At 39.1% G+C, this 16,432-nt stretch overlaps 1 protein-coding gene across 2 annotated transcripts in view; it reads left to right on the top strand.

Moving 5' to 3' along the window:
- The window catches only part of NRK (Nik related kinase), a 402,914-nt gene that overhangs the window by 17,304 nt on the left and 369,178 nt on the right, over positions 1-16,432 (top strand). For both annotated transcript variants that reach the window (XM_073599301.1, XM_073599300.1), the window contains exon 2: positions 6,815-6,880. In XM_073599301.1, coding sequence (XP_073455402.1) covers positions 6,815-6,880 — 66 coding nt within the window. The remainder of the gene's footprint in view (positions 1-6,814; positions 6,881-16,432) is intronic.

Below are 16,432 nucleotides of genomic sequence, written 5' to 3'. Positions count from 1 at the left end.
GTAACTGTTTAGATATGTTAACTCATAAAATTGAGGTTGTATTGCTTCAGATTAGAATAAACAAAAACATAATTCTAGGAACTAGTTAGGTAATAATATATTTGTTTTAAGAAAAGAAAGAAAAAAAAAAGAAAAAAAAAAAAAAAAAAAAAGCTTCCATTACTTCTGGATTATTGAACATATTTGTCCTAAAAAGTAATAAATCTATTGTTATTACCTGATAATATATAACTGAACAAGAATTTCCTTATTTCACTTATATATTCTAAGGCTATATGAATCAGAAGTAATAAGAAATATAACTGGAATGTAACATGATCCCACACAGCGTGTGACTATCAGAATGCAGTTACATTCAGTTATAAATATAGGTTTTTTATAGAGAACCATCTCTTAGTATAATAAATGAAGAGATATCACGAATTAGGATGTCAGTCCATTGAATCTTCTTGGTCCATGGATGATGTGGCATAACGGCCTCTTATGTGAGAATGATGATTCCCATTTTGTTCTGGAATTTTCTGGGTGCTGCCTGAAGGTGAAGATGATGCCATTCCTTCTGCGTGTGGGAGTGTTGCTGCTTGTGGGTTCTGTCAGATTTAATTTTAAAAGGGTTTGTTGTAGTTCATCTGCTGATCTGCTTCTGTAAATTGTACCTTGGTAGTTAAATCTGACTGAAAAGGGGAAGCCCCATTGATACATAATGTTGTGGCGTTGCAGTTCCATTAGTTGGGGTTTCATGGATCGTCTTTTAGTAATAGTAAGTTGGGATAGGTCAGCAAAAATTTGATAATTGTGTCCTTTAAAATTAAGTTCCTTTTTTTCTCTTGCAGCAATTAGTATTTGTTCTTTCGTTCTGTAATAATGAAATTTTGTGATTATATCACGTGGGGGTCCATCTTTCTTTTTGGCTGTGAGGGCTCTGTGTACTCTGTCCAGTTCTAAACGTTCAATAGGGATATCTGGCTTTAGTTCTTGTAATAGAGCAGTAATAGTAGATTGCAGGTCTGTCACAGTTTCAGGTATTCCCCTTATGCGCAAGTTTGAACGTCTGGCTCTATTTTCGTAATCTTCGAGCTTAGTTTGAAGTATTAAATTCTCTTTTTTTAATTGTTCCAATTCTGTTATATTTTCTTGGGTTGTAATTTCAATTTCATCCATTTTTATTTCTAAGGCTGCGGTGCGGTTTCCCAGCTCTCTTATTTCTTTGGTTAGGCTTTTTGTTATTTGGTCTGAGGTTTGTTTTAAAGCCTTATGAAGCATCTTTTCAAATTGTAATAATATTACTGGGGATACTGAGGAGGCTTGTGGAGAAGTTTGTGAGAGGATTTGTTCTGTATCTGACTCAAATGGAGAGTCTTGCTGTGACATTTTCTGTCTGTGAGAGCGCCCTGATGCTGTATCTTGTGAGGTGACTGGAGCTGCTTCAGCTGCAGTGAGTGCCTGTGAGCTCTTTGTGAGGTGATTTTTATTTCTGCCACGGTTTCCTCCCAGTACCATATTTCCTGCCCAAACTTTCACAGTTTGTTCCCTGGGGCAAAAAGGTTCAAATGGATACCTTTTGAGCCTGCAGGCTCCGCTTTGTCCTTCTCTTCTCTCCTCAGCGGTGTGGAGCTCTAACAATGCATGTCTGCTCTGCTAGGCTCCGCCTCCTGCCCCTCCGATTGGACTATTTTTCAAAATTTGCACAAAAAGTTACTGAGTACCAGGTAATTACACCATTATTACTAAACTTAAATCTGTATTTTCAAGGCATTGTATTCAAAGGTTGATGCAGACAGATACTATGGACATATCCTTCTTCAGCAATGGGATACATACGTTTTCATTTGGGATATCAAGTAGTTCACAAAAGTCCCAGATTCCTTTAAATTCAGTTGTTAAGGTTGAATCAGACTGTAAAAAAACTCTTTAAAGGGTCCTTTTCTCCTACCGTTATTTCCAGTTATGGGAGAGCATACAATTTTCTTCTTCCTTTTATCAGTGTAATTGTCTACCCCAAGCAGGAAGGTCATTAACCTCTGTAAACTCCAACACAGATTGACAGCTTGTGCAGGAATTTTAAATCTGGTTTCCGGCAGGCAAACAGGGCGATATAGAGAGCAGGAAAGGTAAGTATTAATGTGTACATGTATGTGTGTGCGTGGGGTTGGTGATGTAGGCAATCAAACAAAACATTTAACGTAATTGTTCTCTTAGAAAGGTTATTCAGTACAGATCTTAAGCCACAAATAGTACCTCTGTGTCTACTGAATGCACTGACATGCAATAATACAAGTCTGTTAAGAATGTTTTCCATAGAACAGATGCCTTTGTTAAACACAAGACAACTTAAAATTAGTTTTGGTGTCTCTTCTTGCTTTGGTTAATCCACATTCTGCAGAGACTTTACATATTGCATGGTGGAATGCTGTAGTCTTCAAAGAGATTTGGAATTTTAGAATATAATTACCCCCCCCCCCCCCTTTGCATTTGGCGAGCAGTACCAGTGCCAAATGTATCCACCAATTCAAGTGATTGGAGCTGCACTGCAACCACATGCATTGTGCATGGTTGTGGTGTGGTGTTTCAGCCTTTTCAAGTTTAAAACAGGTGGTAAGGAGGTGACACTCATCTGAGAGATTTCAGACGGGTGACAAAGGTTAACACCTGTCTGAAGGAGGCCTATCTATAGGTAACAGTTTACAGTAAACCTAGAAGCCTTTTAAGATAAAATGAATTAACTTTTATTTCTTTATTATACTGTGCTTTACTAATGATGACAAGGATTGACAGTTCCTTCCTTACCATAGGAGCTGGAACCTACATTTCTGCACATTGGAATCTAACGCCTATTCTCCTTGGCTAGTAATCAGCAATATAATAGCTTGAGTCATCATTTTGCTTGAACTTTGCTTGTTGTTGTGGCACTCTAATAAAATGTAGTTGTTGCAGTATTATTTGGTTACATAAAAGTATTGATCATTGAAGGACTATAGATCCCTAAGTTGACCTTTTTTTATCTAAATTCCAGCTTCCTTATATACCAATATACCATTACTGTACCTCTGCTGCAGAAAAGAGAAAACTTTCTGTATATTCGAAGGCAGCCTCCAGTTTCTCCAATAGAAAACTCCGCCATTACTTCCTGCTATCCATCCCTTAGGACGTGAAAACTTTTAGAGACTAAAGATGTATTTCTGCAGCTGACCTCATTAACACACACACACCCTGCAGCTGCCCTCCCCCTCCAGGAGATTGTTCCCTCCCAACTCTGTACTTACATGCAAACATTGTCAGTGAGCACCATTCCCACTTAATACACAGCCAGTGCTTTCCTCCACTAATAAATTGTTTAGTACCTTACCTTCATCTTGCATAAATCGGTTATTTAGCAGAGTGTGCTGCAGTTGAAGGATCACATAACAGCCTATGCGGCCGCAGTATTAAAAAAGAAGTCTGTAAACCTCACTATACAATCTGATTGTACAATCTCCTTTAAATCCATCAACTATATACTGCAAGGGCCTGGTACAGAGCGATTGGGTAGATAGGTTTGTTCTCCTATTACAGTATATAGTTTTGGTAAATCTAAAAGGAGATTGTAATCTGATTGCACAATCTCTGTACATAGTGTATGATTACTTTTCTACACCTAAAATGAACTAGTTACACTTTCAGTGCCATTAAATGTCAATGGCACCCCAAACGTGGATACAAACATACATTTGGCATGTAAAAAACATGCAACAGCAAAACACGCAGTAAAAGATGTGCAAACTGCAAAATGGCAAAATGTCCCACAAGTTACTTTGCCGCTTGTAGGTCAGCCCATTGAAAATCAGTGGGCTGTCCAATGTATGTGACGTGCAAAACGCAACAAAAAAATGTGCGCGCGCATTACACTAGGTGTGAATGGGGCCTGAAAGTGAAATTGGTGTGTTTACAAAAGAACAAGGACAGCTGAATGTCTCCACCCACTCCTTCTTGGATAAAGCAAGCCATACACTATGCAACATAGCTGACGGTAGGTCGAAAGGAGATTGTACAAACAGATTGTATAGTGTATGGCCACCATAAAGGAAGAAGTAGGAAAGTGGGTGGAAATAAAGAGGTGCTCAAGTAATGAGGGAGGTGTGGTCCAGAGAGGTAAAACATGCCCTATTCTGTGATTCAGTAAGGCAATGTGTCATGGGATATGAAATTTCCTGGATGGTCACATGATGCTACAGGAAGTGATAGCTGCTATGAACTAGGTAAGTGGGAGATAAGAACATTGGGATGGCTTTGGCAAAAAAGGTGGATTTACGCAGCCCATAGATTATGCAATTTTCTTTCCATCCATCACAGGTGAAAGAAAGGAAAATTGCTCAATTTAGTGCCCGCTAAACTGACTGAGATTCGATCCATCTATGGCCAGGTTTAGCCTTAAAGGAAGAACAGAAAGGAGGGATGGAAAAATTTGTAGTTTTAAGATAGAAGATAACACTTCCAGTTCAAATCACAGGAAGACACAGGGACTCTGGCAATTTCTGTACTTGCAGAAAATTTTCTTAGTCTGAAAAAAAGAGAAATAATAAAGCCACTGCATCTAAGGACTGGTAAGCTGCAAAATATTACATGTTTGTTACTGGGTTTAGTTAACCTTTAGGCTGGATTCACATATGAGCATGCAACGGCTCACAGCAGGAGTCCGGTGTGTCCTCGTTCACCGTTTCAGGTCTGATTTCAGAACAAATTTTTGTCTAATTTCAGACCTGAAATGGACCAAAAGACACACAGGGCTCCTATACAAATCGCATCAGAGCCGCTTTGGAGATATGTGAACAGGCTCCAGAGAGAGGCGGTCACAATCTCCTACTATGCGAATTGGATGCGGGGAATACCGCATCCAATTTGCACCAGTGTGAACCTAGTCTTAAAGTAGAATTAAAGGAGCAACCTTTTTCATATTGGATAGAGTAAGGGAGGGTTATAAACCTTGGCAGATTTTTTTTTTTGCTAGTTGAGTTTATTTCCCTTCACGTTCTGTCCAATAGCCAAAACAGGAAGTGAAAGTAAGCCCTCCAAAGTAAGGGAATCGCCGATTGTCACCAGGACTAGTGTCCCATTGGATGATTTCCCCTTTATTTCTGCTTTAGCGACAGCCCAAAATTTGTGATTTTCCTTTACATTCACTTTCAGTGAGAAGGGTAAATATGACAAATAGTGACACTCCCTAACAGGGGCACAGACAGCAATAAAATCCTGACAGGTGTTCTAATCAATCTCTCTATTTTATGCAAAATATAAAAACATTGTATCTTTATTTATACTTAAAGCGGAGTCCGCTTAAAAAAAAAAAAAATAAAAGTCAGCAGCTACAAATACTGCAGCTGCTGACTTTTAATAAATCAGTCACTTATGCCTTGTTTCCACTGAGCGGATCGGTTCGGTACGGTACTCTATTTTGGGTGTTTCCATTGTGAAAGTGGCCCATACAACTGAACCATACCGCTCCATTCAGGGTCCTGCTTCAGATGTGGGACCATAGAAAATGGAATGGTTCGGTTAGGGCGGAGCTACAATACATTCCACTGATTGGCTGACAGAAAACCCTCTGCTGTGCTATGCTGAGGCATTTTTTCTAAAACCTGTATGGCCCCTTGTGGTCCCACTTGCAGTGGAAATGCTCACCAGAATAGACCGGACCATTCTAGGCCATTCAAACTACCGACCCCGAACCGATCCGCTCAGTGGAAACAAGGCATTACTTGTCCCAGGGTCCAGCGATGCGGGGAATGAAGCCCCCCGCTCGTCTCCCCCTCCTCTCTGCGGCGCCAGCACTGTCACTGTGGGTGCCCAGCTGTGGCTTCACAGCAGGGCACGCACTGCGCATGCATGAGCTGCGCGGCATGCTGTGACTGGCCGGGTAATCATCTGGGACCTGTGACGTGTCCTAGATGATTGCCGAGAGGGAGGGGGAGAGGTGAACTGACTTCCCGGAGCCCCAGGAGGAAGTGGGAGCTGGAACCCTCTAAAAAGAGGGATTCTGCCCCCCCTCCCCTAAAAAAATGACATGTCAAGGGGTCACCTTCCCTTAAAGCGGAAGTTCCATTTTTGGGTGGAACTCCGCTTTAAAGCATTATGTAGTCAATAGCCTATGGAACAACTATCACAGTGTTTGGTTTTGAATGGAACACAAGACTCCCAGTTTCATTTTCTTCTAACAATGATCTATTACAAATTTTGGATAAAGAGTTATGTTTGGTAAACACAGGTGCTGAATGCCAATGAATATTTGGGACCTGTTGCTTACATTTACATTTGTTCCCACTCAAAGGCTGAACTTAGGAAGGCATTTTCATTTTCAGGCAAGGTTCATTTTTTAATACAATTTTTCCCAAGCAGCTAAGTGGATGCAATTGAAACTGATAATTTGTTGGCAAATTTATTTAGGCCATGGTCACTTCACTCATTCCAAAGAGTGTCAAATGTAGGCAAATTTTTGAGTCTATGTATATTGTGAAGTGACTCAATACAATGCTGATAACGTGTTTGGAGATTTCAGTGCAGCAGAGGCAGCTCACTACAGGCAGTTATGAACTCACTGGGTCTCTGGTAGGATTGACATGTATTTTTGCACTTATTCGACAAACAACACTTTAAATTATTTATTTAACAGACCAAAAAGTAGTTGACTGTCAGGGCAAACCTGTTCTTTGCCCATTGTATCACAAAAATTGGTGCACATTGTGCAAGAATTTGTCCAGCCTACATTGGGATATGAATATGTTTGAATTTGTTACAGAATATACAAGCTTCTGAAAAAAAAAATGTCTCTCTATTCCTACAGGACCCAGCAGGAATATTTGAGTTAGTTGAAGTTGTTGGAAATGGAACATATGGACAAGTCTATAAGGTATGATTATTTTTGCTTTTTCTCCAGTTATAATAAACCATACAACTCATTTTCAATATAAGTGCAGTTGAAGAGCCAAGCACACAAATGTCATATTGGGTAAAGTTAAGAGGTTTGGTCAACACTGATGGTTCTTACAGGGAAGGGGGGAAGGAAGAGCACTAAACCCTGTTAGTGCAGAATGACTTACCATGAGACGAATGCTTTTTAGCACTAAAAATGATAGTTTACATCTTCAATCTATTAATGTAATACTGGGAGAAATTAAGGATATAAATGATTAGGAAACCTGTCAGGACAAAAATGGAAGCTACCACTGCCAACATGTTTCTAAGGGTGCAGGCTTAGGGGATCTCGTGTTGATCCTGGCTAGTAAGTCATTAACTAGTACATGTATATAGGTTGGTAGTGGCTTGTACCTTTTCAATAGTCAGGCAAAGATGAGGAGAAATTAACTGGAACAAGTCAACAGTGGCACAACCCATATTTATATCCGAATGGGATCCATCACTTGATGCTCAGAAGTGGATGAGAATAGCCATAGAAGCACGCAAAAGGGGTGCAGGTGCTGGCTTTGTGTCACTAAATCCTAAATCACAGAAATGTACGATTTTCTCTGAAAAAGTTGCAGTTTATAATGCAACTGTACTACTGTTTGCTGCACAGTGCTATAATTAGGTCAAACTACATTTAAAAAAATCAATAACACTACGGGCAGCTTATGGGCCCCCAAAGAGAAAACAGCTTTAAATATCACTATGATCAATTTATAATATTCTCTAGGGATATGTACCAACAAATCTGTCCAGGCTTTTTTAGAATTCCTTTGTAGAACAAGGATTAATATATCTTTATGACATAACAAAGGCGTGCAGGCATACATGAGGCACTTGCTTTTAACTGACTTACTTTTCAGCCAAAATAAAGCTTTGTTTCAATGAGCTCTAAGGGTACTAACAAATTTGTCCATAGATGAATTGCTTTCAGAATTTCTGGCCATTTGTCCGGCTCTGTAATTTTAACCCTGCATGCCTAACAGTCTTCCTGAGGCAAAACAATAAATAAAAAAAATCACAGGATATCTTCTAAGTTAAAACATATTTTGAGGTTTGTAATTCTGCAAATCAAACCAAAGTTTAAATTAGGGCTATAGAGTAATTGTGCATAGGAGTACTAACGTACGTGTATTTGTGTGTCCTAACATCTAATACTCCAAAAGAGATCAGTTGATGCTAAAAATGCTCGGAAACTAGTAAATTCAAACTTTGATTGTTCTTATCTGGCTATTTCTAACAGCTCTGATCCCTAGTAGTGTCCATTCTATGTTTGCTACCTGTCCTTGATTTAGGAATACTTTTATGTTAAAGTGTATATCAAGTCAAAAACATACTTAGGCAGGTTTAGAACTCCTGTCAAGTTTTTTTCTCCTATCTGAGGCTCTATTACAGAACGTTACCCTCACATCCTGTCCTGCTGACCACACTTCAACAAACAGGAAGCCAGGGAAAATCTACCACAGGGACACAGATGGAAATACTGATCTGACAAGGGTTCTATCCTTCCTTACTTTACTCAATTTTTTTTTGTTTTTATTTCTGTCCACTTTGTTGGAGAGCTTCCCTCACTTCATTTCTATAATGAAGCCATTGATAGCAGTAAAACCAGACAGGGATTTTAATCTTTCCCGACTACTTATCTTCAACATTTTGTCTGGACTTATACTTTAAGCCCCAGTTCACGCCTCAGCAGTTTGTTATGCATTTCCAGAAGCATGGCCGTACTCGACAATTCCCATTTTATTATATGGGGCCATTCTCATCAGAGTGACGTGCTGTCGTCTGTCACCAAAGAAGTGCAGGTGCTTTTTTCGGATGAGTGCAGAGGCGTGCTCAGTATAAAGGTTCATCACACTTGCAGTTGTATTAAAGTACTTAGTTCACAGGTAGTAAGTAAAGGTGTCGCGTTTTGGGCTAGTATACAAGGAAATAATTAAAAGCAAATGATAAGTATATCAGGCATACAGTGTACACTAATAAGTAACTCATATATTGGAAAAATCACAAGGAAAAATAGATGAATATTGTAAATTATTATAAATATATGGAAAAACAAATAAATACAATTTAAAAAATACAAAACGTTGTAAATAAATAGGACAGTAAAATAACATAAATATACAGGAGGACACAAGTGTACAGAAGGACACAAATACTCAGAGGTTCTTGAAATATGGTATCATCAACAATAGCAATAAATATATAGAATACTATATATACACTATAGAGAAACACTAACTCAACCAAATTGCATAGTAAAATATTGTATGATAACAATATAGAGTAGTATATAAAAAAGTTAAAAATAAAGTAAATTATAAAAAAACATTACTGATAAAAATGATAAATAGAGTGTGAGGTAATATGCAAGCCTGACCTGCGATGGTGGATGTGTTTGGAACCAGAAATCTGCTGCGAGTCTGATCCTTTGAGTACTGTGGGTGATACATAAGAGATTGGTCGGTAAATGATCACAATAAGTTTTAGAGACAGTTTAAAGAATGGAGGTGTGGGGCAGGAGATTAACAAGGATTATATATTTGAGTAGTGGGGGGATTTTAGATTTGGTGTTTTAAGGGTTAACCATAATAAAGAGAGATAGTATTGGGCAGGTATGTGGCACTTTGATGTGTATGTAGGTTACTGGGGAACAAGAAATGATGGGAGGGTGTTGTGAGAATGGAGCTACCTTGAGGAGTTGATAGTTTAAAGCTTCAGCTGGAAGAATGTGAGCTGCTGTACCTCAGTTGTTCAGTTATATCAGGGGTACCTAGGTAATGGGGAAGAGATGGTTGGGCTATGCATCACATTCAGGTGACGTTGTAGTGTCTGGACAGAGGAAAACTTGAAAGGTGGGGATGAAAGAGTCTGGGGCATCTAAAGGGAGCTGCTGGAGAATGGAGAGGTGCTTGTTTGGGACAGGATAATGCTTCTAAAACCCCTAAAGAAGTGGACGCTCAAATATGAACCTAGCCTAAATATTAATTACACTATTGTCCCAAATGACCATGCCAAGTACCACACAGAGAGGTCGCCAGGAGATATCATCAACATTTTGCTATGAAACTCAATTGATTGTAGCTATTCCATTAATTTAGGTGACATTCACACACATAGTAAATAGCAAACCAAGTGCCATCACTCAGCTCTTGCTATTGATAAAATAAAGCTAATAGGCTGGACTGCTAGGATAAAATGGTACTACCAGGGTGTCCATTTATAAGGCAGCAGTATGGCATAAATGCAGCCATACCACTGCTTTTAAAAAAGAAAACCTCCTGGTACATTTAGCTGTGTGTTTTACAAATGCACAGCATTGCTTGTTTTGGGACTCTGAAACAAACAAGGTCCCATCCATTCTATTGAGTGTGATAAGAGGAGGAGAAGACCTGTCAGATGTCACTTAACTGACTGGTCAAGTGGTCTCCTATCCCAGCGTGCTCTCTGCAGTGCTAAGCATAGAACACTTTGCAGCATAACAGACTCCACATTGCACTCTACATTTTATGAATGTAATGTAAAATTCAGATGCTGTGTAAAATCATTTACGTGTTGAACTGCGTAGGGGGTGAATTCCACTCTCAATTTGAAATAGGCCCCTAAGCAGAGGAAGCCACAAAGTGTTTATCACTGCTGCTTATATCACAGAAATAAGTGTTGCATATCAATAACCATGAACCACATAAGGGATTTGGAAAATAGTTTGGGAATTTCTTTTATAAGTACATTTTATATATGCGCTATCTGATTAATAGAAATTACATTGGAGAGATAGCAATATGAGATATTTATATGACCACAACAACATCAAGTAATTATCAAAACTTGCTAAGAAACTTGGAAGGTTACAAAGGTACACAGATTTAAAGAAGACAGCAGGCAAAATACAAATTGCAATTATAAATATGTACACAGATTCCTTATATGCCAAAGTCTGATTTTTAATTTTTGGAAGTATCATTTAAAAAAACAAAAAGTATTTGCATAATATTAAGGCCACTAAAAAGAAATTAGGCTACCTTCATTGGAGGCTTGGCTTCTTTTCAGAGAAGAATTTCATTCTGAGGGAGGCTCTAGGTTGAAGCATGCATTTTGCATGCCTTTATATAACAGATCTAATCTAGAAGACAGTATAAATAGTAAATATAGATGTGCTGTCCCTTTAAAACAGGCATCACTAAATGGCGGACCACAGTCCTGTTCCGGCCCCAGTAGCCATACTACCCAGACCACAGCCTTGCCAAATAGTTACCTGTGTCCTCTCCCTGCTGCTGGCTCGCCTGCCTGCTGCTGCTATGTTTACAGCATGGCAGGCACGGCGCGCACGGGTCTGTCTAAAATTCACACAAGATGAGAAGCGCAGTCGCTCTGGAGAAAGGGCTGGACATTTTAAGTTAAGAAGCAGGTGATTGGTTGCTACGCAGCGGTCCCAGCAATCAATCACTCACCTTTAATGTGAAAAGTCTCGCCTGTTATCCAGAGCGGCCGTGCTACATGTCTTGTGTGAATAAGTTAGGGCTCTGTGGAGAGAGGGGAGTGCTGGGGGTCAGTCTGTGATGGGGGGGTCAGTCTGTGATGGGGGTTCAGTCTGTGATGGGGGGTCAGTCTGTGATGGGTAGGTCTGTGACGTGCACAGGAGGCTGCGATATGGAGGATATCATGTGCAGTCATAGCACCAATATGACACTCAGACCTCCGCTTGAAGAAATTTTGAATATGAATGTTAATTCACTATCCCTGCTTTAAATAAATATATATTGTATGCACGATCCCTTTAAATTTTATGGTACTCAATATTGTACATACAACACCATCATGCAATGATGTACGTGCCCAAAATAAATAGTGCAGTAAATAGTTCACATAAATCATCAAATCAATCCCAACATTTTATATTGTGCAGCATCCTTAATTTTTTTATATTTTATTTAATTCACTTAGCACTATTTTTGTATCGCATTTGTATTTTATTTATGTACACTGAGCACAAGGTGTTTAGTTTGTATTGACATATATAGTAAATATAACCAATATGTTTACTGTACTATATGGACTTCCTGTGTAGCCTTCCTGGCACTGCATTTCCCACCCCAGCTTTAAAAAAAATCAACGAATATCTGTTGACCTTAAAAGTTAGCAGCAGACTGATTAACTCTTTAAGAATATTGACAATATAATTATATACAATAACAGTTCTTGTTTTATTATTAATCAGCCAAGTAAAATGCACCTTGATGTAAAAGATGTGCTATACATTACTTTGTAGGAGCTATCAATGGCAATGAAGAGGTAAAGGTTTCACATGAAAGAAAAAATATTCAATAAAGAAATAAATAAAACAAAGAATATACCACCTATGATAAAGTGTACTTTCTAGATATCAAAACGAATCAGATCAAAGGAGTTGTTTAGCTTCCTTTACAAGGCCAACCATGACAGAAGAAAACGACATGGTAAAATGGATTGAGAAAAAAAATGATAGAAGATACTTAAGTTAGACAAATGGAACTATTAAGCTCCTCTGGGCATAAATGTAAGACAAATGCATGTCAGATACCATCTTGTGCTGCTCCATAACCTCACTATGGTGACCAAAAATAGCTTTAAAAGGCAAATGCACTCTGCTTGTGGTTAAAGATCATTAATTCCTAAAAAAAGGTACACTAAAATCAGCTTTAAATGATATTTACTGCTGCCTATTATCAGCCAGAAAGCAAAAGCTTTTCCTTCTTACCCAGATTTTAAGTAATAGTCACTTTTTTTTGTGAAGTTAAAGGAGGAATTTTTTTCAGAGCTAGAAGTGAGAAAGAAGTAAAAGCTGAGCTTGTAATGAAGTAGTTGTACACCTATTTTGAGCTCCTTACAGGAAATACCCATTCAGAACTCTTGTCCTGCTTGCACATTCATTTACAGGCAAGGCAGCATTTGGAGTAAGGATCTCTGAATGTAGATTTTTCCATCAAGACATTAGTACATAAAAAATGATGGAAAAAACACAAAGACTTTACTTGCATAGGCTTGTTCACATGTGCAGAAATGTGTGTAGTTATTATGTATGTCTCTGCAAGGACAGAAAGAAAACAATTGTTTTCTATGTGTCCTGTTCAAACACATGCAGATTTTTTCTGCTCACAAATTATCTGCAAGGGCAAACAAAGTTGTTTTCTATGTGCCCTGTTCACACTACAATGTTAATGTCATGTCAGTTTTTTTTGGCGCAGAAAACAAGTACAATACATGTGATACACAAAATACCCAGTTTTGCCCACAGGGCACCTAGAGAACAATCGTTTTCTTTGTGCCCTTACAGAAACAGGTGCAGAAAAACTCGCATCTCTGCACATGGTGTGAAAGAAGCCTTAGTTGATAAAATGGGCTACCAAAGCCATCCAAAAATGGTCATGTAAATGCTTCCATACCTGCATTCCTTAAAGAACAAGCCACACTGCATTAAATTGTTTTTATTAAGATGTACATGCTTTCAATCTGTATTAAAGAAATCACCCCAAGATAGTAAAGGTTTACCAGAGAAATCCTCTTTGACAATATTGGCAGTATGATTACTGACTGACATATTAAGAAAATCTCTCCCTTTGATGAGATGTAGGGATGAGCTTATCTATACAGGCTTGAGTCACGAGTGATTTTGTAAAACTGAAAATCCAATATTTCCCCAAATCCTTAAGTCAGTCAATCTTGAGATTCAATTTGTTACTTTTGTTGGCCTAATAAACAAACTATTGTCAAAAAATAGGCATATGGAGCTGGGCACTGTCATGGGTGACATGAAAATAAATGAAAATCAAAAAAGAATTAATGTTCAGCAGTGAGGGGGTCTTTTGTGAAGTTTGGAGGGTAACAATAAAGATAACCAAATCTTTGAAACAACAGGTTCCAGCAGGAATCAACAGTAAAGATGACTAAATGTAGTTATACTAGGAAACTGGGACCAGACTACATTAATTATATATATATATATATATATATATATATATATATATATATATATATATATATATATTGAATTTATTAGTAGTAAAACAAAAGATAACCAAACACCAGCAAACAAATATGAGTGAACTGAAAAGCCAGTGACAAAATACCTAACTAAATGACCTAACAGAATCCTAACCCATCAAATGAACTATATAAAATATATACAAATGGGGAACACAGGAAAGCAAGGTAAACTGGAGGGAACATATACAGGAAGGAGAAACTAAAACGGATCAGGAACAAGGACAACAGGGTTCAGGGTATGAGTACGGGAGCATGTTCAAGAGCAGGCAAAGGATAAATGGCTAGCAGTATTTGGCATTAAACTAAAACACTGACATGAAGTGTAATTGTAGAAGAGGGACTAAATATTCTTCCAGCATCAAGTGGAGATCAATTACTGAAATCTGTTGACTGGTGGGAGACAGCTTCTGATGGACACCAGTACTACAGCCTCCCACTCTGAGAAGCACAGTGCCACCAGCAGGTCATTCAGGTCCTGACAGGTTTGGGGTAAGTGTTAAAACTATACATAGTGTTATGGAACAGCACAATGTTCCTCAGGGAGCAGAAGGGTACAAGGGCACATTAGTAATGCTGACAACTGGCTGCTATGAGCTTGGGTGTAGAATGTTTTGTCAGCCAGTTAACTATCTGCAAGGAATGATGTGACTATATTAATCAGCCATTTTGGGGGAAAAAATCATACATGTCCTACCTCCAGTTTCTGTGAACCTACCACTGCTATAACCTACAGACCTGCTCACTCTCTACTACTTTCATGCATATGGGGTGAATTAAATGTCAAGCTTTTACTGAAACTATGATATAGGGGGTGAATTTGTGATGATTTTGATACACATTAGTTACCACACAGTAATATAGTGGCATGCTGCATACAAAGGGAACCCCCAACAACTGTTGGAACACACTGCAAAAAGCTGTATGCTTTCCTAGCCCCAGCAGGCCCACCTACTACAGACTCTGCACAAATATGGGGGGGAGAATTACAAGAGCAGTCAGCCTGCACAAGAAGAGAGCAGATGTGCCTTGTATTTATTACAGGAAACCACTGCACAAAGGCAAAGTGTAGGAGTTGTTTCAAGCTGGAATAAATACACTAAGTACTCCAAGATTCAAGAATAAACATGCTTCTTGTAATTAGATGGTAATTGTATAATCTAAGTTCTGCTTTAGTGTATACCTGTGCTTATTTTAAATGTGGTAAATCACCCACACCTATACGTGTCTGCATATACCTTTACATTAGAATGCCCCACACATATTAAAACCTAAAGCATACAATTGGACAGAAATTGCATAAAAACATTAGGGTGATTTTAGGGTGGTCTGCATATTTGACCAACAACAACAGTATATTGCTCTTTATCAACACATAAATTTGAGGTACTGTCCACTACACATTGATTAAACCATTCAATATGTGAAGAGTGTTCTTTTGAGAACTTAGGTGCTTCAATCTATAAAATAAAGCAGAGATAGGGTGCTACTACTAAATAAGATGAGGGAATTTTCAGAGCTACCTGGGTGCGCAAAGGCAGTCGCACAGCTGCAATGGCAATTATGAAAAGAGATAGTCCGCAACTCCTTGCTTGCTCTTTATTGCTCTTTGCTTTCACTAGGTAGTAAACAAGGCCCACAAGGCTGAAACGCATTGACATTTGCTATCTGATACTGTGTCTGTTATGGAGAACCAATAAATTCTAAAGGTTTTAAAGAGCAAGCAAGGAGAGACTATCTCTTTTTATGTTTCAATCAATACATAGGACTTTTGGAAATGTACTTTATGACAAAGTATGTACCTATGACAAAGTGATAGAGAAGATTGTTTTTCTTCAGCCCAAATCATTTTAATGTCTTAGTGGTGTTCAGTAGTGGCCCGTGCATTGAGGGCACCGCCCCCCTTTCCCTGCCACCGCCTCCCTATCCATGCGCCCGGCCCCTTTCAGGACGCCGGACACATGGATTCCTATGGTGGGGGTAGGAGGGGGTGTTTTTTTTTGAAGCACATGATTAGAGCCAGAGGCTCTAATCGGCTTCAAAAAAGGATGGACTCAGGGTGCAGAGAGTGCGCCTCGATCCCACCCAATTGTGTGACCATAGTGAATGAATTTTTGCTATCTTCACATTACAGTGCCTCCCCGCCAATCAGGAGGCAGGTTGGTGAGACCTATTTCCCGATTGGCCAAAATGCCAGGCAAACCTATTGGATACCTAGTGGTGCTTTGGCAAGCAGAGGAAGCATGAGAGGAGTGGGCACCTCCTCCGCTGCTGTTGCCCGAGTGTGGAGGAGAGTAGAGGGAGACACAGAGAAAGTGAGTCTTCAGGTAAGTGCCGGACCTCCCGTGGGGGTGGGGGGGGTCTAGATCTGCAAGCCCCAAGGGGAGGGGTGTGCAAGTGCCAGCAGCTGCGAGCCCTGAGCAGGGGGGTTGTGTTTATTGCCAGGGTAAGTGGCTGCATTTTTTGGGCACAAGTGCTG

Source organism: Aquarana catesbeiana, linkage group LG09, assembly GCF_042186555.1.
Source record: "Aquarana catesbeiana isolate 2022-GZ linkage group LG09, ASM4218655v1, whole genome shotgun sequence".
In the NCBI taxonomy this organism is placed as follows: Eukaryota; Metazoa; Chordata; class Amphibia; order Anura; family Ranidae; genus Aquarana; species Aquarana catesbeiana.
This window is presented reverse-complemented; position numbering and strand designations above follow the sequence as displayed.